The sequence below is a fragment of the Miniopterus schreibersii genome (genome assembly GCF_964146895.1).
Source record: "Miniopterus schreibersii genome assembly, chromosome: 9".
In the NCBI taxonomy this organism is placed as follows: Eukaryota; Metazoa; Chordata; class Mammalia; order Chiroptera; family Miniopteridae; genus Miniopterus; species Miniopterus schreibersii.
In genome coordinates, this window is record NC_138118.1 from 53,211,083 (window position 1) to 53,233,590 (window position 22,508).

A 22,508-nucleotide genomic window follows, 5' to 3' on the forward strand; every position below is an offset into this window, starting at 1 on the left:
TTTTACTCTGAAATATTTAATTAAAATACTTTTTAGATATTTAGTAAAACATAAACATTTAAATCAATTAAATAGAATAAACAGATTTATGTGTGTTACATGCCAGAGTCAGCTCCAACTCCTGGTAACCCTATGAGTGAGTGATGTCCACGATGTCCTGTCCTCAACAGCCCTCCTCAGCTCCTGTAGACTTGTGCCTAGGGCTTCTTTTATAAAGTCAATCCATCTCACATTTCGCCTTTCTCTTTTCCCGCTGCCTTCTATTTTCCCCAGTATTGCTGTCCTTGCCAAAGAACCCTGCTTTCTCATGATGAGCCCTAAGTAGGACAATGCTCTAGGATGCATTTGTTGGTCTTCCTGGCAGTTGAGGCTATCTGTCGAGCTCTCCTCCAACACCGTATTTCAAATGAATTTTTTTTTTCCCTATCAGCCTTCTTTATCCAACCTTTGCATTCATACATAGTAACTGAACATACAAGGGTGTGGATGATCTTAGCCTTGGTCTCTAATGACATATCTTTTTTTCTTGATGATCTTTCCTAACTCTTCCATTGCTGCCCTTCCAAGTCTCAGCCTTCTCTTGATTTCTTGGCTGCAGCCTCCATTTAAATTGATGACTGAACCAAAGTAAGCAAACCTTTAACAATTTCAATGCCATCATAGCCCATGTTGGCATTGTGTGTTTCTTCTGTAGTCAGGATTTTTCTCTTCTTGATGTTTAAGTGGAGTTCCGCTTTGGCACTTTCTACTTTCGCTTTCATAAGAAAATGTTTCAAATCGCTGCTACTTTCTGTTCGGTGAGATGGTGTTACCTGCGTATCTTACATTATTGGTATTTCTTCCAATTTTCACTCCTCCTTCCTCTGAGTAAAGTCCAGTTTTTCATTCTGCATATACAGATAAAACAAATAGGGAGATAAAATGGACCGTTGCCTGACACCTTTGCCAGGAAACTATTCTGTCTCTCCAGGCTCTGCCCTGACAGTGGCCTCCAGGCCACAATACAGGTTACACATCAGGATGATTAAATGCTGAGGCATGCCCACTTCTTTCGGAGCAGTCATACATAACTTTTCATGATCCACACAATCAAAGGCTTTACTGTAGTCTATAAAACATAGACTAACCTTCTTCTGGAATTCTTTGGAGCGCTCCAGTATCCAACAAATGCTTGCAATTAGGGTGCCCCTTCCTTTTCTGAATCCAGCTTGAGCACCTGGCACTTCTTGCTCCATATAAGGTAGAAGTCTTTGTTGCATCACCTTGACGATCACCTTATTTGTGTGGGAAATGAGAGCAATGGTCCTATAGCTACTGCACTCCTTGGCATTTCTTTTCTTGAAAATGAGGATCTATATTAAACATTGTTTAAGGCCATTGTTTTCTTTTCCAACTTCTTGACATTTTCTTGTTAGAATTTTGACAAATTCAGTCTCTGTGGCTTGACATAATTTTGTCGGTATCCTATCTAACCCTGATTATTTCTTCCCAATATTTCCAGGGCAGCTTTTGCTTGTCTTTCTAGAATTACAGGTTCTTCCTCATAGAAATCTTCTGTAGTGTTATGTCATCCTTTTGTCTCTTCCGTATAGGTTTTCAGTATAGTTTCCATTTTTCATTTATTTTCTCCTGGTCTGATAATGCACTCTCTTGTGGGCATTTAGCATTTCTAGTTTAGGTTTGATTTTCCTTTTCATTTTGTGAATCTTCTGGAAGAGATCTCCTATTTTTTGTTTGTTTTTTTTGTTTGCTGTTTTCTTCTATCTCCTTTCATTGACTACTCTAATGATTCTCTTTCTTTCTACCTGATAGTCATTGAAAAACTGTGTTCAGAATTCTAAGCCTGCTTTTGTCATTTTTCACTGTTGCCAGTCTTTAGTAATTTTTAGTTTTCTTCTGTCATACAACCCAACATGGTCAAACTATTAAATAATTCACCATACAAAGATACGGTTATTATTTTTAATTTAATATATCCCTATGAACACTAAATTAATATGACTTTTTGTTTGACTCAACTAGATCTGCTATGCTTATAATAAATATAATGAGACTGTTTCATGGTATATTAAGTACTTAATTTTGATTTACAAAAATTACCTTTGGGACCACTATTTCTATTAATGTATTTATCTTTAAATATAAACTCTATAAAAAATTATATCCTTCATGTAATCTATGATCTGTAAAGTTAATATACAAAGTTCACTGTCAAATTTCAGTCTAAATATTTAGGAACTGCCTTGTGAATGTTTCTTTTATCTCTGAAAGTTAAATTAAATTCCCAAAAAGCATCTAAATGACTACTTCAAACAGGAGAATTGAAAGTCATCTAAATAGTTGCTGTTCTTGAAGAAAGGGGGAGGAGTAGGGAGAGATCCCTTTCAGTATTAACATGATGTGTGACAGGGACATCCAATTTTTAAGATGATATAATGATAGTTACAAAGCAAATCTCAGAAACCTCTTAGATTTGGGGGAGAGCTAAAAAGGCAATTAAGGTCCTCAAGACTGGAGACTCTACCTATCTTTCTAGCTTTAGCACCTCACACCAAGGGTGTACCATGACACCCAGAGTTAATCATGTTTTACGTTCCTCTCTGCTAAACAACAGAATTATTTTCAGGAATAGCTCTCTGTATAATTACTGGTTAATAATTACACTTTATTGGGTTGTTCTTTAGGGTTATAACAAAAATTTTGAAAAGAGTAACTTTGAAATTTTAAAGCATCCAAATTAAAGAACATATTTCATTTATGAACTAAAATTTGCACAAAGCAAACAAGGTATCACACCTCACAGTCTGCACTATGTTTCACTGTTTTAAATTTTGAATGATTCCAAGTCATTGGGAACTTGCTCTTAGAACACGTGTGTAGCTGATGTGGGAAATTTTAGTGGGAAATTGAGCACAGGCTTCCTTGAAGAGTTAGTTCATGTGTGTTGGAGGCTGACTATACATATATGTATACATATACATAATAGAAACACGGTGGTAACTACAGCAATTATTTAGATCTTGGACAAACAAAAACCTTTTCTGGCAGTTGTATTTTGGCACTGCTACTGTTTAGAATTGCTAACATATAGTGATAATAAAAAGGGGAAAAAATCTAGTCAATTTGCTAATAATTTTTAATTCTCACCAGAAAATGTACTCCCTTATATTCCTTTTACCCAGCATCTACTCGAGATATGTCACTAACACCCTGCTTGCCATGTGTTTAATAAACACATGTTTAAAAATTAGTGACTAACTAAAATTACAAGATAAAATTGATGTCTTGAAAAGTTTAGAGAAAACTATAGATAAATGCCAAAAAATCTGTATCTCTTCTGAATTTTCTTTTCAGTGGCTTCCTTGAGAACAGACTTCCTTGAAGAGTTAGATTTAATACTGCCTTTAAAATGACAGGTTGGTTCAGACATGCAGAGATCAGTTCAGGAAATATTCTAAGTGCTGGAAACTAGGGGGAAAAGACAATAGGAGGAATAATTCAGAACATATATGGAGAACCAGGACAAATTTGGTTTAGATGAAGAATGTGATACATTGAAATAGTGGAAGAAAATGTTATAAAAGCAAATTGGAGTAAGATCAAGGAAAGCTTTAATACCAGGCAAAGCAACCATATGTTTTTAGTGCACAATGAAGAATTACTAAAATATTTGGTAATTAGTAAAGAAATGAAACAGGAATTTTTCTTATAAGAAAAAAACACATAATGTTTTATATAATAACTTTCTAGAAACGTGTATAATTGCTCTTAAAATTATATTTTATATACAGATTCTATTAATTATCATTTCTCAATAATAAAAAAATAACCTGAGTGTCAGCTAGCTATTGGATGATGTCATATGTCTGTAAATGTGAAGGCAGCTTTATCTAGATATGATTTTTATTATTAATGTTAATATCCTCAGATCATTTAATAAATATAAATCCAGATGTTAATATGAATGAGGAAATACGTTTCCTCCTAATGTAATAACAAATCGTGCATTAATGTATAGCAGTATTTCAGTGAGAAAATATGTTATCTGGAACTATTTAAAAGAAAGATATTTTCAAATGTATTTAAAAATACAAGGTAAGTTATCTGTTCATCTTTCACATGATCCTTGATTTATAACATTTTAAATTCACACACAGAGCCTTTATGTATTTTTTTAGCAGAGCCCTAGGTGTATTAAACAAAACTTTAGTTAAAACCTTTCTATTTTAATGTATTCTTCTTACACACTTAGATATTTATTAAATTTTCATTGCCTAATTGTATATTTTGAGAGAGCCAGCATAAGTACAAAAAAGTGTTTGATTCAATATATATATACATATATACATATATATATTTGTGTGTGTGTGTATATATATATATATATATACATATATATATATATGAAGAAATATATCAACTATCATGAATATAATACCAGGAACTATGCTTGGTTTACTGCTTTACCCCTAGCACAGGGTAGTTGCTCAAATTATTTTGCTAAATGAATAAACAGACAGGTTGAATATTTGCTTGACAACATTCCCTTAAAAGGTGTACACATCCTACTTGATCATAAAAAGGAGCAGTCATATTCTCTTTTTAACATTTTATTAAATAAAAGTGACAATGAAAGTCCACTTTCAAACACTGTTCCTCTTTCTAATTGCAATTATCATCCATATTTAAAACAAACCATGAAAAAAATTCTACTAGCTCAAAATTTTAGACAGAAAAGGGATTTATGCCATAGTTGCATGTTTTTTAACCTGACAAACAGAAATTGCAATCCTTTGAACAAAAGAATCTTCAAATATCCTTGCCTACCCATCTAGCAGCATTCCCTGGCCCCTCAGGAATAAAAGATTTTTTAAAAATCCAGGTCAGAAATGAAAGCCACCTGCTGTCAGCAAGGAAACAAGTATAGTTTCTGGGATAATAGCTCTCAGCAATGGATTATAAGCATTTAATGACTGGATAGTAACTCTTACAGACATCCAGAAGCATGACCTGGATGGCAAAGTTCAATTCACAAGGAGTTGTATTTCTCTTGCAGGAAAGTGTCAGTTGGCTGACTTTGTTGACCAGCACTCAGTCCCTGGATTTGTTTGCAAATCCACACAATCTCCCCTGAGAGCTTTAAGCCCAGAAGGGGGCTGAAAGGGGAGGTAACCACTTTTGTATTAAAGTGTCACCTCCTTGCTTATTTTTGTGAAGTTCTAAAGAACACAACCTCTCACTAACACAATAGATTTATTATTGAGATGTCAGAATCAGCAGCTTTTAGTCACCCTTCACTCCTACGTGTCTCCACTCTATTTATCACAGCTTCTTTGTGGTCGATTGCCATGAGCCTTGACATCCTCTACACAAAGATGCAGATGAAAGTAACAAAGAAATTAAATGTAAACAAGCCCAACCACATGGGTTCAGTCTGGATGGTGAGTACAGAGGGTCCCTGTTTTCTTATTCCCTATAGTTTTTTATACCTTTGCAGTATTTTTTAAATTTTAAAGTGATTAATATAAAAAAGAAAAAATTCAAAACAAAACAAACTTTCAACAACTTTAAAATATAGTATGTCTGACTCATTTGATTGGGTAATGGCTGCATGCTATGAAATACTATGATTTTCTAATCATAGTAACTACTAATGGGTAGATCAGTCATGAAGCAGGGAACTGGTGATTCCATTTTCCTTCCACTGTCCCAGCAAATGCACATCCCTATAAATCTTACATAGACATGTAGAGTAGCTAAAAGCTGTCACACATGAACTTTTATTGAGTGTGTCTTTTGACCCTTGGGTCACTATGCTGAGGTCATCTGTTAAACACGGTTTTATCTATGTGTACTATCCTCTTGGAGGATCTCTCAGCACTTTATAAATATTGTCATTTTCACCTGTATATTGGGAAACAGAAGCTTGTGGAAAATGTAATGATTGACTATCAGCTCCTATGCTCTTAAATCTTGAAGATTTTATAAATCGATGAAATCTCTAAGACAGTCTTGAACATGTTGTATTCTATTAAAATATGGATGTGAGTTCAGAAATTTGTAACCATACTGGTGAGTTTGAGTTGAAGGACACTAGGCTTTCTGATCAATAAACATTGGAGAATGACATACCTTAAGCACTTTAAAAAAATGATTTGGTGCTGGAGTCAGAGGTTATAAACCCTCCTTTGCTTAAAATTTAGTTCTTTTGCCTAATGCTGCTCTTCTGCATCTTTGTGCAAAAATGCCCTGAAACACTATGAACACCCTAAGCATCTTTCATGCACCCTCTCCCCAGTATAAACCATTAATAACACTTAATCTCAGAGATTTTAACTTGAACTAATTCTGTCCACCTTCTTTTGAAGTGCTATCTAAATACTAGAGCAATCTAAATCAATAAAAATGTGTTTCTGTAACTGAAATTATCACACTGAGGCAAACACAAAGTTGACCCTTTTTACAAATTTAACAAATAATATTAGGGCAATTTAATACTCTTGTGTTTTCAATATAATGTCTGTTGTGTTTCAATACATCGTTCATATTTTTAATATGATATGCCATTTATAACAACAGCTGTACCTAGCAGTTTTAAATAGTCTTGTGCTGAGATATGCCTTCAGATCACCACGGACCCATTTGCACCAGGAAATACTGGAGATATGATCACAGCGACTGACACTTCAGAGCAATTGTACAATCTATTCTCTCTGTGCTTCCTCAGTCTTCACTTAGTTATTTCTAGGAATAGATTTTAGAATCTTTGGAAACTTGATAAGGATGGTCTATATATATGGGTGTGTATAAGTAAATAATAAAAAAATATTCAAATATAGGATGGCCTATTTAGAAGCTTGAAATTAGGATCATGATGTGAAAGAAACAAGCAAAACCTGGAATAAAATCTCAAGGGCCTCATTAGAAGGGCATTCCATATACTATATTAAAATAGATTGTTATACTGAGAAGAAGAACTTAAATGGGGATATTTTAATACATTAAATGAACTAATGAAAGATGGTGAATTCCATCCACTGAATTAAACCAGAGGACTGTTGCATTTTCCTTTTCAGCCTATGACTCTTCTTTTGCAATGTGCTACAACTATGTGTCATGTAACCGTTTCACTGAGATGTCCCCCAAAAGTTCTGACCACTAAAATATAAAAGAAAAAAAAAAGTCTTCTACTTCATCTTCTAATAATCTCAAAATACCCTATGTATAGTAGAAGAAACACAACCATACAAATTCAAACATCTCACACAAAGGAGAGGAGAGGAAAAAGCACACAAAAAGCTTGCATGGCAGGTACTGAACACAGTGGTTTTCAGAGCAATCAACTTTGTAGAAGCTTTCAAGGCAAAATATAATTTTTTCCCTTAAAAAAGAACTCTGGTGTTTAGAGATGACTGTTTTTGATTTGCCATTGAAGAGTCAAAATGGAGAACATGTTTTTGTAACTACTTCAAAATCTTGTAAAAATTAAAAATGCAGTACTTGGGTAACATACAATGTTAAATAATTCAGTTTCTAAGGTTTAACAGATTAAAATGAGGTGAATCTAGGCATTTTAGGCAGTCTTTCTCAGGTAGGATCAGTTCATTAAATTAAAAATAAAAAGCTACAGCCAGCCCTATAAACCCTCGCCTAGGAATTTCTGACAGGAAAACAGATGGTGGTGGAGCAAAAGCACATCTGTAACTCGTGGGCTCTAAATCTCTCATTTAGGTTGTAAGTGACATGCTGAAAGTAAGCAAAAAACCACAACCTGGCGGAGATCAATAAATACGGAAAGTGTCATCAGCCTAAAAACACAAATCCTCAAAGGCAGTAATTGTCCAAATAGGACCATATATCAAAATAGACAATACAAGTGGAATCGAGGCAAAGGGCTATTAATTAGCCCCCCCGGGCAAGTTATGTGAAAGGGCCATCCAAACTGAATTCCTGGCATGGACAAAGGAAACACTGCAGAACAAAGAGAGCACTGGCATAACCTACAGCTGGAATCCGGTGTGGGCTAGCGAAGTAAGCTGCCGGACAATGCTTCCAAAAAGGAATAGAATCCAAAAATCATGCCAAACAGCCTGGAGGCGGAAAGTTGTAAGCAGGCCTCACTGAACTGACTGGAATTTCCACACATTAACTTGCAGGGTGGGTCTTCAAGGGACACACACTCACACACACTCAGCAGTGAACATCACAGAGAAATAATAGTGTCTGAAAGGCCTAACTTGCAAAGCAAATAGCGAAAATTTTTTTCAGAGGTTTTCATTTCATGCTGCTTCACCTGTTGGCTCAGTCAGCATTCATTAACCTCACCAAGAAGATCTGTGTAACTTGCCACCCGTGAGAGCGGCCCAGGGTGTAAGGTGCACCATTCAGTGCTTGAAAATATCGCCTGTTCTATAGAATCAATGAATCAGAGCCCGGGAAGGACTTTAGAAATCATTCTTGGCTAAGTCCCTTATTTTATTTTATTTTATTATTTTATTTATTTATTTATTTTTAAATATATCTTTATTGATTTCAGAGAGAGGAAAGGAGAGGGAGAGAGAGATAGAAACATCAATAATGAGAGAGTCATTGATCGGCAGCCTCCTGCACGCCCCCGACTGGCGATTGAACCCGCAACCCGGGCATGTGCCCTGACCGGGAATTGAACCCTGATCACCTGGATCCTAGGTGGAGGCTCAGCTGCTGAACCACGCCCGGCCAGGCTAAGTCCCTTATTTTAAATATAAAACAACTGTGAAGGTAGTTTGGGAAGTATTGACACAACTAATGGATAATTCATAAGTAAATGTATTCTGCCATGTGCAATGACAAGCATATTGAATTGGAAGAGATTCTTGGATGAAGGTACTTTTTCTCCTGACATTGTCACTGATCAACATACCCCTATGAAATTATCTTCTAAGTCAGTTTCTTTACTATTTAGTATCTCTCCCTGTCCACACCTTTTGTCCAAAATTTGCATTGTTCAAATTATTGATACAATTTCACCAAATACGTCTCCAAATTCTTTTGACTACATCCAGACATAAGATCCAAATATTGCTAAAAATGAGGGCAAAACAATAACAGTAGCTTCAATCTTTAAAGCTATTAAAATATTAGCTCTTTCCAATAACCTTTGGTAGCTAACCTTTCTCCAACCTTCAATACACATACATGACCACTCTTCTGCTCCTAAGCACAGTTAGTTGATCTGGCTCCAAAAGTGTGCATGTAGGACATATGTGTGTGTGTGTATGACTTTTGTTTAACTCACTGTGGTATGACTATGTAGTTACATTATTTACAAGTCAGCCTCTTAGATTAATTGCTTGAAAACAAAAATCTATCTAAGTCACCCTTGTTTCCCGGCACTTCCTCAGTATCTGCACAAATCCGTATGATCTTGTTTAAGCCTTTCATTTGATTGGCAAAAGAGTCACAGAAGAGAGGGGTGTCCTCATTTTCTAGGTTAAGAAACTGAGCTAGGAGGAAGTAGAGCAGAGGTGTAAATCTAGATCTGATCTTAAGTTGAATGTTCTTTTCATTTGGGCAAAAGTTATCATCCTTACTACCTGACTTCATTTTGGTGTTGACTTTATTGACAACTGCTTTTTTCTTGAGGATTTTTCTTTGACATCGGACAATATTCGTGCCCAGCTCTCCGACTAGATATCAAACTCTTTCTTCTCAATTGTCTTTGTAGACATTTTCCTCTGTTCTTTCTTAAATGTCACTTTCTCTTAGGTTCTGTCCTTTCTCTTTGATCTTGCACTACAAATTTTCTTGGGCAATTTCAGACACTTTAATAACTTCAAGAACCACAACTATACTGGTTATTTCCAAATTCATCAGTCCAGACACTACTGAGACTCTGGTTCTTATTTTTCAACTGGATATTATGACAGCATATCTCAGAGCCACAATAAGTTCAATATGTCCAAATATAAAATCTATGCCCTTAAAATTTTTGGTGTCTCTTGTCCCAAATATCAAAATGTATCTCTTTGCACATTTTCTTAACCTCTGCCTTATCTTCTGGAAACCACAATTACTAAGAATATAGGAGTCTTTGTCTTCAGGGCAAGTATCAAAGTCTCTGGGATAGGAGTTAGGGAGAAATAAAATGCATTGAAGACCTAACAGGACAGGAGCTTGTTGCAGACTTGCATATATATGGTAGAGTCAATATCTGCAATATCAGTCAGTCCAACCTATAAATGAGAAAGATAAGGCTTCTGAAGACTGTTGAAATTTTATGTATGTTTTAAAGGGAAAACAGTCACTATAGTGATAATTTTCCACTTACTCATTATAGTCCAGCCACAGTGAACCTCTTTTAATTCCTTAAATGCTTTGAAAAACCAATCTCTGAGATTTCACATGTGCTTTTCCTTCCACCTGGAATTTTTTTTTTTTTAAGTTTCTTTTTATTGTTGAGGTTATTATAGATGTCCCCCATTTCCCTCCCCTTTGCCCCACTCTGCCCAGCTCCCACCCTACCCCTGGCCTTCATCACACTATTGTCTGTGTCCCTGGGCTATGTATATATGCATGTAAGTTCTTTGGTTAACTTCTTCCTACCCCCCACCTTCCTTCTGAGATCTGTCAATCTGTTGCATGCTTCCATGTCTCTGGACCTATTTGTTCATCAGTTTATTTTGTTCATTAGATGCCACATATAAATGAGATCCTGTGATATTTGTCTTTCTCTGACTGGTTTATTTCGCTTAACATAATAATCTCCAGGTCGATCCATGCTGTCTCAAGGGATGACATCCTTCTTTTTTATAGCTGCATAGCCCACCTAGAATATTCTTTTTCATCCCTGCCATCTTTGCCATACAATTTCCTAATAACTTTCAGCATTTGGTTCTAGTTACTTTCTCAGAGATACGTTCTACTCATTCTTCCTACTTGCACCCTTTGATGTTTTCATTATAGTGTTTATCACACTTTCCAATTATATATTAATCTGTTTCCTTGTTTAATGCATATATCATCTACTAGGTTGAAAGCTCAGTGAGTACAAGTATGCCTTTTTCTTCAAGAAAACTTCTATAAAACTACTGTTTAGCATAGTGTCATACACAGGGTCAGTTATCTATAAATGTGTTATGTAAATGAATGCTTTGGTAGTCTACATTCCTATTGTAGCCTCTAGCCACATGAAACTATTAAAATTAAAATTAAACAACATTAAAATCCATTTCCTTGGTCATACTAGTCATATATCAACATGAACAGCCACATGGATATTGTGTTGGAGAGTAAAGACAGAGATACTGTGTTGGAGAGTAAAGACAAAGAACATTCCCCTCACCACAGAAAATTCTACTGGACAGCATTAGTCTACAACAAACAATTAATGAAAGAGTGGTGATAAATTAAGGACCTTTTAAAAATCTACTCATAGATTCTATCTTAGAAATATCTTTTGGACTTACTCATATATCTTCATTCCTACTATCTTTAGGAAACCACCTAACATGTCTCCTAGGCACAAATATTTCTCAACCCAGATGCATTCCTCAAATTATTGCTAAATATATATTACCTATCAAGTCACATATCTGCTTAACAAATTTATAACTTCTCATTGCCTACAGCATAGAGTTTAAACACCTTAACATAGAAACAAGACTTCTTATCTTCCAATTTAGCACCCCAATCTCAAAATGACATGATTCCCATTTACACCTCTGAGTTCCACTTGTAAGATTTCACGGTTCTGGAAACAAAATATACTCTGTAACAACGCTGCCTAAAATACCTGTCGCCTCCCCACTAGGACCCAATTTTTTAGCTTTACTGAATACTCAGAGTTCTCAGATCTGAGCTCTATCACATTATATTGGGATTATCTTTTTATATTTCTATTACGTTCACTGTACTATGAGGTTCTAAAACAAAAAGATAATAGCTTACTTATTTCTCAGTGTCTAGTGTACTGCATTTTGCATAGAACTTATATTTTATTGTTGAAATAATGAAATAATAAAATAGTGAATAAATGGGTTATGAAATTTAATAAGATTCCCTTTATTCTGTAAATGATTCTTTAGTCATTCTTGTGTAATTTCAACCTACTCCCAAAACACCTTCCTCATCACTCACTATATACTGCTCAGTCTGAAAGGAAGATGTTTGACAAGTCAATCAAACAACTTTTACTTAGTTTAGGAGCTGAAGAGGTGGGGAGCTTTTAATTGTCAATAGTTTTTCATTGGGCTGAAATTATTGGTTAAAAATTAAAACAACAATTATAGCAAAAGCAACAAAACCTGAATATTTCCAAATAAATAGGTTCTATGGAAAAATTCTGGTGAAAAAATATTATGAAGGACTTGCATGTTAGTGCAAAGATTTGTAAACTCAGTATAGTATGCAGTTAACTCTTAGTTCTCTCTAACATGATATCATCCCTTCCTTCTTAGATTTTTGCTTATATCTATCAAACACAGTTTTGTTTCATAGCAGAGATGAATTTTGTTATTATTTGTTGAAAATAGAAAAACAATCTTATAATAATCCAACGGGGGTTAAAAAATGAAACAACAGAGAGAAAGATATTCCAAATAATGTCAAAATAACATTTTTTATGTGAAAAAAAAATTTAACAGTAACGATGATGTTGTTGAGTAGCTGTTTGTTAATTACATTTTTTGGTTTTTTTCAGGACAAGACTTTAAAAAAAAAATTTAATCTCGTCAGTGATGTCTCCATTTAGAAATGCTTACTTTTTGCCACATGTTAATCCTAAATTATTAAATAAAGTTAAAGACATGGGCAGGGCATGTTGCAATTGGGAAATTACAAAGAAAGCATTTAGAACAAAATACTATATGTCAACGTTTGACCAATAAATCATATGTGAAGTGGTAAATTCGAAAGATAGTGTTCACTTAAAACAGTGATTGAGTAGAGATATACTAATGTGAGAACCTCTATTGTATCTTTTAAAAAAGAAAACTCATCCATCACATGTCCTTATTTGATCTCACAATTTGTTAGCTTTTTATCCAAAAGCAATAGCATGACAAAATCTTGCTGTGTGGCCTCAGAGGTTTTGTGGTGGGAAGACTCAAGCATTAGAATTCTCTCTGCCTTTTCAGTCTGTAGGAGTTTGTTCATATTTAAATAAAATATCCCATGGCTGACACTTAAAGTCCAGATTATATTTTTAATAAAAGAATTTCATAAATGGGGCAACTAAATTTCTTTTTAATATATTTCTCCACCTCTAAGATTAATTTTCAGTATATTGATAGGATAAAAATATTCAACATTATAAATGAATTTCTATCAATTAATTGAATTAAACCTATCAAAAACTAAGTATTGCACTGGTTCACAAAACACACAGTTGTAAACCAGTTCATCAGAAAGTGACTCTTGAAATACACTTAATTGATTGTAAATCTCACGACATATTTAACATAGCTCACTTATACAAATGATGTCAGGCCATAGTAAGGCCTTTCAGGGTCTGGATCCTGCTATTGTAAGGCATGCTTCAGTACACCAACACATTAGCAACGGCCATTCATCTCCAGGCAAGAGGCTTCAAGAGAATTTAATGTGAATTCTTAGACTCTGAAAGAATGAGAATGCTTTTTAGAGAATCTGTCCCCTGGGGGTGAAGGGATCAGTGAGAGACAGCATTACCGGCTAAGTCACTAGGTAAAGAATCATCTGTGCTCACAGGTTGGCTGCACTCAAAAGTCATGTTTTCATTAGCACCTTTGAGTGCAATGATGGTTTGTATTACTGTCCCTGGAAGTATTCAAAAGCCTGAGGGCACAGATTGAAACAAAAAGGAGATAGGCTCAGATGGAAGAAAAAGTTTGTACAAGGCCTTAGAAGCTTCCCACTGAGAATATTTATTAGCTTAACATCTCTTCCTCTTAATAACTGAGTTTATACTGAAGGTGTCTGTCTATTTAAGAAAAGTTATTTTGTGTGTCGTCTGATACACCAAGGGGTTCTGGGTTCTACTCCTTGTCAGGGCACATACCTAGGCTAGGGGTTCAATCCCGGGTCAGGATTCATATGGGAGGCAACCAATGGATGTTTTTCTCTCACAGTGATGTTTCCCTCTCTCTCTCTCCCCCCTCCCTCCTCTCTCTAAATATCAGTGAAAGTGTGTCCTCAAGTGAGAATTGAAAAGAAGAAAAAAAAAGAAAAAGTTATTTTAGTAAAGATAAATCCAACCAAAAAAAATAACATACTAAAGTTATAAATAGATCCAGTAGCATTATTATTCTACAAAGCTTATATTCACTCAAATGAGAGTTTTGATGGCACAAAATGTGTCTCATAGAGTTTCTGTATTTTCCTGTAACTTACACAAAATAGCAATATTAAAAAACTAATTGTTACCTTCTTTAAAATAATTGTTGTGTTTTGGTTTATTATGGTTTTTTTCCTCTTTATCTCATTTTTTCTCAAACCCTAAACTAGATTAATGTTCTAAACATATTTACTATAGTAATACTATAACCATATTTTCAACTTATTTGATCCAGGTAAAGAAATATTTTAGATGTGCCATGAGATCTGTGTTTTGCTAAAAATAGAAGATATGATTCTTTTAGTGTTTAAGTTACTCTAGGGATTACATTAAGCTGCTTTCAATTTCAAAATACGATTATTAAATGTATAAGAACATTTTAAAGTCCACAAATTAAGACAATGCAGTGATTTTAATGGAATATCAATAACTAGCAAAGGGATACAGCCCATCAGTGAAAGGAGGGAAGTGTCAAAAAGACTCACACCTGGGCAACAGCTCAGGCATGGGAAAAGTAAACCGTAACATTGGAAAAATTGAACCTTTTTTTTCCTTTTGGACCTCAAAAATTATACATGTAAGATAGTATGAATGTATCCTACAACTTATAAATAACGGACATTAACTTTTACTTCCACAGTACATGGGCAATTGTTCATACATACACATATATACCTAAGTAAAATAAATATATCTTGCCTTACAAACTCTTCCAACCCGAGAAAGGATCGTCTTATCGGAAGTACTGCCTTCTTGAGATGATTCACGAAAGAAGAAATATATTTTATCATCATCTGGATTATAGGTGTCTGGTATGGGGAAAGTTCCAATAAATTTGGCTCCTGTTTGAAAGAAAAGAAGCTATAAATTAAAATACTGAAACAATTTAGCCACAACACTACTGGCATCTTTTGCATGTAATTAGCAGAACTAAAAAAAATGAAACATGAGTGTAATGTGGGAAATGAGACATATACAAAAAATAAATATGTCACATGTAGAAACATGTATTTGCATGAAGAGGTCCTGAGAAAGTTCTCTAGGAACTCTGAAGAGCAAGTGAGAACATGACTGGCTGATATTCACAATTTATGCAACTCAACTAAATTACTTAGCCCTTTCAAACCTAAAGATTTTATGACTTATAGTCTTTTTCAATTATGGAGTCACTGCTTTTTAGCCACAATATCTATTATAGGAAGCTTAGGAAAATCTATAAGCATATCCTAAATTTTGTCATATTATGGAATTATTTGCTGTATTTTGTGTATTTGCCAAAGGGGGAAAAATGGGGGAAAAAAACACACAAATACTTAGTGTGGGGGTCAACTCCAGTATAGGCTTTGGAGACATTGTCTCCAGGTTTATATCACGTCTCTGCCACTTATTGGAAAGGTTACCATAGGCAAATTCTTTATTTACTCCAGGCCTCAATTTTCTCAACCCTAATAAGAGGCTAATGATATCATCTACTTCCTTAGATAACTGATATCACAAATTAATATGTGTAAAGCACTTAATATCTGACAGAGACAGACACATAAAAGTTCAGTAATGTTTATTATTAAGATGATTGTGATGATTATCATTATTATTATGACCACAAAAAAGAAAATAATAAAAAACTGTGCACATCCGAACAATTGTTAGAATAATATGTAGTTGCTAATAATAAAATAGTTCTAAATGTGCAGTCATGGAAAGATGTCCATAATACAGAGTACGTGAAAATAATATTGGCAATACTTTAAACCCTTTGTATTGTATCAATGACAAGTCAATCTGAGTTACTAATTCCTTGTTTATGAAAAAATGTTCAAAGTCACTAATCATCAGAGAGATACAAATTAAAACCACAATGGGGTACCATGTCACACCTGTCAGAATGGCTCCATCAACAAGTCAACAAACAACATGTGCTGGCGAGGGTGTGGAGAAAGGGGAACCCTGGTGCACTGCTGGTGGGAATGCAGACTGGTGCAGCCACTATGGAAAACAGTGTGGAGTTTCCTCAAAAAATGAAATATGGAGCTGCCATTTGACCCAGTGATCCCACTTCTAGGAATATATCCTAAGAAACCCGAAACACCAATCAGAGAGAACATAAAACTGAAACTCTACAGAAATTATAAGAATATTATTGGCTTGTTTTAAGTATGTGAGCTTATATGAAGATTAATGCAAGTGGAATTTATCATAGCACTTAAATATGATTTAAATAGATGTTATACATGTAGCATGATGACCTCTGCAACATTAGTATCCTATCAGAAATATTTTTAATGATTGAGCTGAATTTATAAATTTAAAAATAACATAGTGGTACAAAATTTGCATAATCTCTTTCCAGAGAGAAAACAGTCATCTGAATCATTAAAAAGAATTCCAGTGTGAGGTAGAGAGTTGCTTATAAAGTGTTTCTCGGTCACTCGGGTAATAAAAGTGGTTAAGTGGGCCAATTGTTTGCTGTTCACTTGTTTTTAGAGTTCAACAAGAGAAACAGAATTGTACAATAGAGCAGGATGTACACTGTCTAAAAGGAGAACAAATAAATAAAGTAATTCGTATTCTCCGTTGCAGAGATATGCAGAACAACCACTTTGGTTATGCGAAGCATTATCCAAATGTTGCCTGGTATTATCATTTAAAGGGTCAAAAGTTAGAGTCTGACACCAGTCTACATTTCAGAAATTTCATTATGACTTAAATTGGGAATAACAAAGTAGATACTTTCCCAAGTTGTGTTTATTGTAACAGTCAACTAATACAAGATGGAGCAAAAATAGGTTTTTAATTGTTTGTATGAAAAATAATACAATAATTAATAAATAATAATACAAGAATAAACTTTGTGTTTCATGTACTGGTGATTGTAAACTTACTTTTGCTGTATATAACAGAGGTGATGTTGTGCTTATTCTGTGACTTTTGATTTTATTGGACTCTTATTTTTTTTTATTTTTAAAATATGTTTTATTGATTTGAGAGAGAAAGGGAGAGGGGGAGAGAGAGAAGCATCGATCAGCTGCCTCCTGCACGCCTCCTACTGAGGATGGAGCTTGAATCCCGAGGATGTGCCCTGACCAGGAATCGAACCAGTGACCTCTCCGTGTTTGGGACCACGCTCAACCAACTGAGCCACACTGGCCAGGGCTGAACTCTCTTTTTAATGTTGGTTTGTTTTCCAGTACTATAAGAAAATTGTTTGGGAGTACTGTAAGAAAATTGAATGGTGGAACTGTTTAAGCCAAATGTTTACTATATTAAGAAATCTAATTATGAAAAAAAAAAAAGTATCAAACAGTACTAGATTCTGTGATTTAAACAATACACATATTTATTAGCTAAAAATAAATACATGTTTCAAGAATAGAAAGTTTCTTTCTTGCAGATTCAATTGAGGTCTTAGAACGCTGATGTTAGTATTTCATGATGGAAACTCTTTTCTAACTTGCTGCCTAATTTGGGTAAAAATAGGTATCGTGTAATCAGTGTATGACATGCATTGTTGCTGAATTAAATAATTTAAAATCATAGCAATAGACACCTGGGCTCTATTACAGCACATTTCCCCCCTTTGGCGTTTGAAGCACATGTCCTAATAGGGATGGAGTTTGTACTCATGCGTTTTCACAAATGAACTTTTAGCATGACACCAAGAGTCACTGCCAAATGAAAATGGCATAAATCCACGTGGCCTGCAGGACACATCATTTTTATTTCTCCCTGTGAACCTCTTCTCACCCAGATGAGCTCACCTACACCATGGCAATACACAGTGACTTTCTTACTTTCCTTTACTTTTTCTTGTACTATCTTTTCCCTACTACTTTTAAAAAAATGTTATTATTATGTGTGGAAGGAGAATTTAGAGATAACAGAGCACTCCAAAAGAAACCAAGTAAAAACTGCCTCCATATGTTAAAAATGAAAAATGAGAACAAAAGTTCTCCTTTACTTCAGGTAAGGAAACAAAAATATATGCATCTGAGGGGTCATCATTTGTTTTCATTTTCCATACTTTAGTTTTATCCTAAAATTTTCACCAAAACTCCACTGTGTTTGAATAACCACTCTGACTTGTACTTATATTCCTATTTCCCGATATGTTCTAAGATTAAGTTGAGAGGGGAAAAAAGTGTGGAATTATCTAAGCCTTCATCTAGAACTCCCCATACTATTTCTATTTCACCTTTGTAATTTTTCATTCTCCTGTTAGGTATTTAATAGATGGGTTAGTTTCTCAAAGAAAGGGTCAGGATTCTTACTAAGTCTTTTGGAACTGGATTAGACAAAGTCTAGAGAAGTTCTGACAAGGATCCTTGGACTAGTAAGTGTAGAGGTTAACTGATCTCACTATGGCTAATTCTATGCAGAGCAAAGAACAAAATATTGCATGCACAAACATCAAGGATTTTAAACTCCCATAGTGGTTCAGTGATAAAAACGGACTTATAAAAGATTCTTGTAGTGTCATATTTTTAAAAAGGTTAATTACTTAAAATCTGCATTAGTACTCAATTGTAAATTTAAATTTTTTATTTCATTTCAACTTAAGACAATATCAATTTATCTTTATAAGAGTTTAGTTCATCTCAGACATGTAAAAAGTAGGATTTTAAATTGAAAATGGAAGTACAAAAAGCAAAATTTAACAGAAAAAAAAATCTCAAACTGTCTAACTGGAAATAAATAATACAATAATGTAATATATAAGAAGAAACAAATGAGGTATTGACCTTATTGTTTGAAATATCAAATATTTGTCAGTTCTTTCAATCTGGCAACAATTTTACGAAACCCAGGGGTGAGTTTCACATCTACATGCTAAATGAATAGTAAAGAAATTTAGCACATGTGTCGCATTATGCTATTGTGGGCTCTTGTACATAATTAATAAACAGATACACTTTATACCACTGCTGTTCAATAGAAATTTCCATGATGATGGAAATATCTTTTATCTGTGCTATCCAACATGGTAGTCCTTAGCCCACATAGTTATTGAGCACTTTATATATGACTAGTGTGACTAAGAAACTGAATTTTAAATTTCACATGTGGCTGGTGTCTGCCATATTGGATAGTGCACCTATAGAGTAAGTAGTCTGTGTCATTGGTTCTGCTGTGTTAGGTACAGTGCTAAGAAAGAAACGGAGCTTTATCCCCATAACTGCCACCAAAATCAGAGTCAAGCTTCTAAAGTGAGGAGACATGATATGCTGTTCTGTCCAGAATTTGGTATTGTAAAGGAAGGGTGAGCCTGGCAGTTAGGAGACCTGGACATATCCCTTCTTCACACTGTTTCAATCTGTGGAATATGAGGTTGAGTAAGATACTGTCTGAGACGACACTCATTTCCAATACTCCACACAGTCCCTCTAACAATCACTGTGTTTTGTACCTTACACTCCTGATGCTAGCCAGATGACCCCACTGGCCTGTCTTTGGACCTGAGGCTGACTATATCTGAAAAGTGGCCACTTCTCAGAAGGGGGGATAGAAATTCTCCCTAAGCAAGTCCATCTTTTTTGCCTTGGCATGTAAGGTGCTTCCTCATCATAAGAATCATATAGTTTCTGTCATTTCTCCTTTGCTCTGTTCCAGTTTTCGTGGCCTGAGAAACTGTGGACTGACTGGGTCTTCTGAAGCACTGTGCTCTTCTAATTCTGGTCTGCTTGTCCCTCAGCAAACCTCTGACCTGATGTTCACACTCACTGACTCCGGCTAGACTGGAAATTATTTTTGAAAAAAACAATAAAGCTGTATAGCTTGTTTGGCTTAGTGGTTAGAGCATCATTGGCCTGTGGACTGAACGGTCCCAGGTTCGATTCCAGCCAAGGGCATGTACCTCAGTTGCAGGCTGGATCCCCAGCCCATCAGGGCAAGTGCAGGAGGTGATGAGTCTCTCTCACATCGATGTCTCTTTCTCTCTCTCCCTTCCTCTCTCTGTGAAAAGCAAAGGAAAAAACACCCTTGGGTGTGGATTAAAAATAAACAAACAAACAAACAAACCAATAAAATAATGGCAATAAACCAGGGATAAAGTGATGGAGACCTATAGGAAGATGATGGCCATGGAAAGAACAAGGTCAATAGATATTTTGAAGGAAGTAAAGGCCTTAGAGAAAGATTAGATAAAGGGGGTGAAGGAGAGGAAGGAAGCAAAGATAATTTCAAGGTAACTGGGTAGATGAAGTTAAGCAAGTTAAAACAAATAAAATTCAGGGAACTGGTATTAAAGGAAAGGTTACAAAGGGAAAATAAGATAATTTTAAAGTTAGACTAATAAAATTTTAGATTTTAGACATAATTAGTCTTTTATATACCTATCTGCACATCTAAATCCACCTATGTATGTATATATTTGAGGAAATTCAAACAAAGGATCACTACACAGCTTGTAAAAATCTCAGAGCACTCTAGTAGCATAATCAAGGCTAAGGCTTAGATATCTTTATTCTCATATTAAACAACCAGTTTCTCCTAACCTGAGATGAAAATATAAGATATCTAAATAAATATTTTAAGGCTACTTAGTTCCAAGAAAAGGCTGGAAATACAGTTTTAGGAAACACTAGAACACAGGAAATAGATGAAACTATTAGAATGGATGAGTTCACAGAATTATAAAATGTAGAGAGAGAGAAAGGTGGTCAGTGTCAAAAATGCTAAATAGATGTCAGAGAATCAGAGCATTCATGGTTTTAGTCCCACCCTTTACTGCTCTTACTTTCAGGAATAATGATAATGATGATAATGAATTGCTCTTAAAACTGTCTTCAATCAGACCTCTATATTTGATTTAATTTAATCTCTACAACACCCTGTAATATTTTTATTATTCCAAATTTTCAGACAAAGAATTTGGATGCACGGAAATACTTGACCAAGGTCACAAATAAGTGATAGTAGGTATTTAAACCTGGGCAATTAAATTACACAGAAACAGAGCTATAATTTTTGTCTAAACTGGGAAACACTTGAGAGTTAAAGAACAAGAGAGATAAACTGGAAATGTCTAGGCAAACATGGTAATATGGTAACCCTGTAATTAACCACTAAACAATCTGCCACGAATGTTCTAGAACCATAAATGTTCTCTTAATTTTTAATCATTTGCTTGCATTCAATCCATTGAAACTTTCTGCTGTGTATACTTTCTCTTACCTCCAATTTCTTCCTTTCTGATTAATTGCAATTTTTTTCCCAATATCCAAAATCTTCTTTTGAAATCTTCCTCAAATTCTTCTATTCCCAAACAAAGATCCTCTATTTTGAATATTCATTCCTGTAGTCTCCTGTCCACCTCCACTGCCACTACCTTTGTTCCTGCGCCTCCTCAACTTTCTCTTTTTGTGCAACGGGCTCTTCTCTCTCTGTCTTCATTCCCCTTTAGTTTCCCCTCATGCCATTGTCAGTCACCGTCATCAAAAACAAAGATCTGATTCTCTAATTAGCATCAAGGAATGGGGAAGGGGGTCAAAAGGAACAAACTTCTAGTTATAAACTAAATGAACTATGGGGGTGTAATATACAGCATGGTGACTATAGTTAATAATACTGTATTGCATATTTGAAAGTTGCTAAGAGAGTAAATCTTAAACGTTCCCGTGAAAAGAAAAATTTGTTTAACTATGTCTGGTGACAGATGTTGCTACACTTACTGTGGTGATCAATTTTCAATATATACAAATATAGAATCATTAGGTTGCACACCTGCAACTAATATAATGTTATATGTCAACTATACCTCAAAAAAATAAATTAAACCATAAATAACTTCTCATTGGTTTCAGGATAATATTTACAGCTTTTTAGTTCCATCTCCCACTCTCTTCCTATGCTTCAGGCTTTCGTCATCCATGAGGTCAACAACCCTCCTGTATAATCTTTCCAGGCCCACTGTGTAGAACAGCAGTCACTATGCCATAGGCCCTCAAATGTTTATTAAGGGAATGTTCAACCAACTCAAAGGCTTCTTACTTTGTCATTTTCTTTACATAATCCTAAGAACAGCATGCTAGGAAAATAATAGTCTAACAAATATTTCCTACATTTATTGTTCTAGCAGCATTCAGGCTTCTTTATGGACATGTCACAGTTAAGGAAAAGAGTGGAATAATCTTTTAAATGGCAGTATAATGACATTTGCCATCCCAAGACTGGAAAATACAATCTATATTTCATTTTAAAGTCGTAAGTGTATCTTGGT

General features: G+C 34.8%; 1 protein-coding gene across 2 annotated transcripts in view; it reads right to left on the reverse strand.

Moving 5' to 3' along the window:
- Positions 1-22,508, reverse strand: part of SEMA3D (semaphorin 3D) — a 181,311-nt gene that overhangs the window by 41,499 nt on the left and 117,304 nt on the right. For both annotated transcript variants that reach the window (XM_081147361.1, XM_081147360.1), the window contains exon 8: positions 14,993-15,135. In XM_081147361.1, coding sequence (XP_081003487.1) covers positions 14,993-15,135 — 143 coding nt within the window. The remainder of the gene's footprint in view (positions 1-14,992; positions 15,136-22,508) is intronic.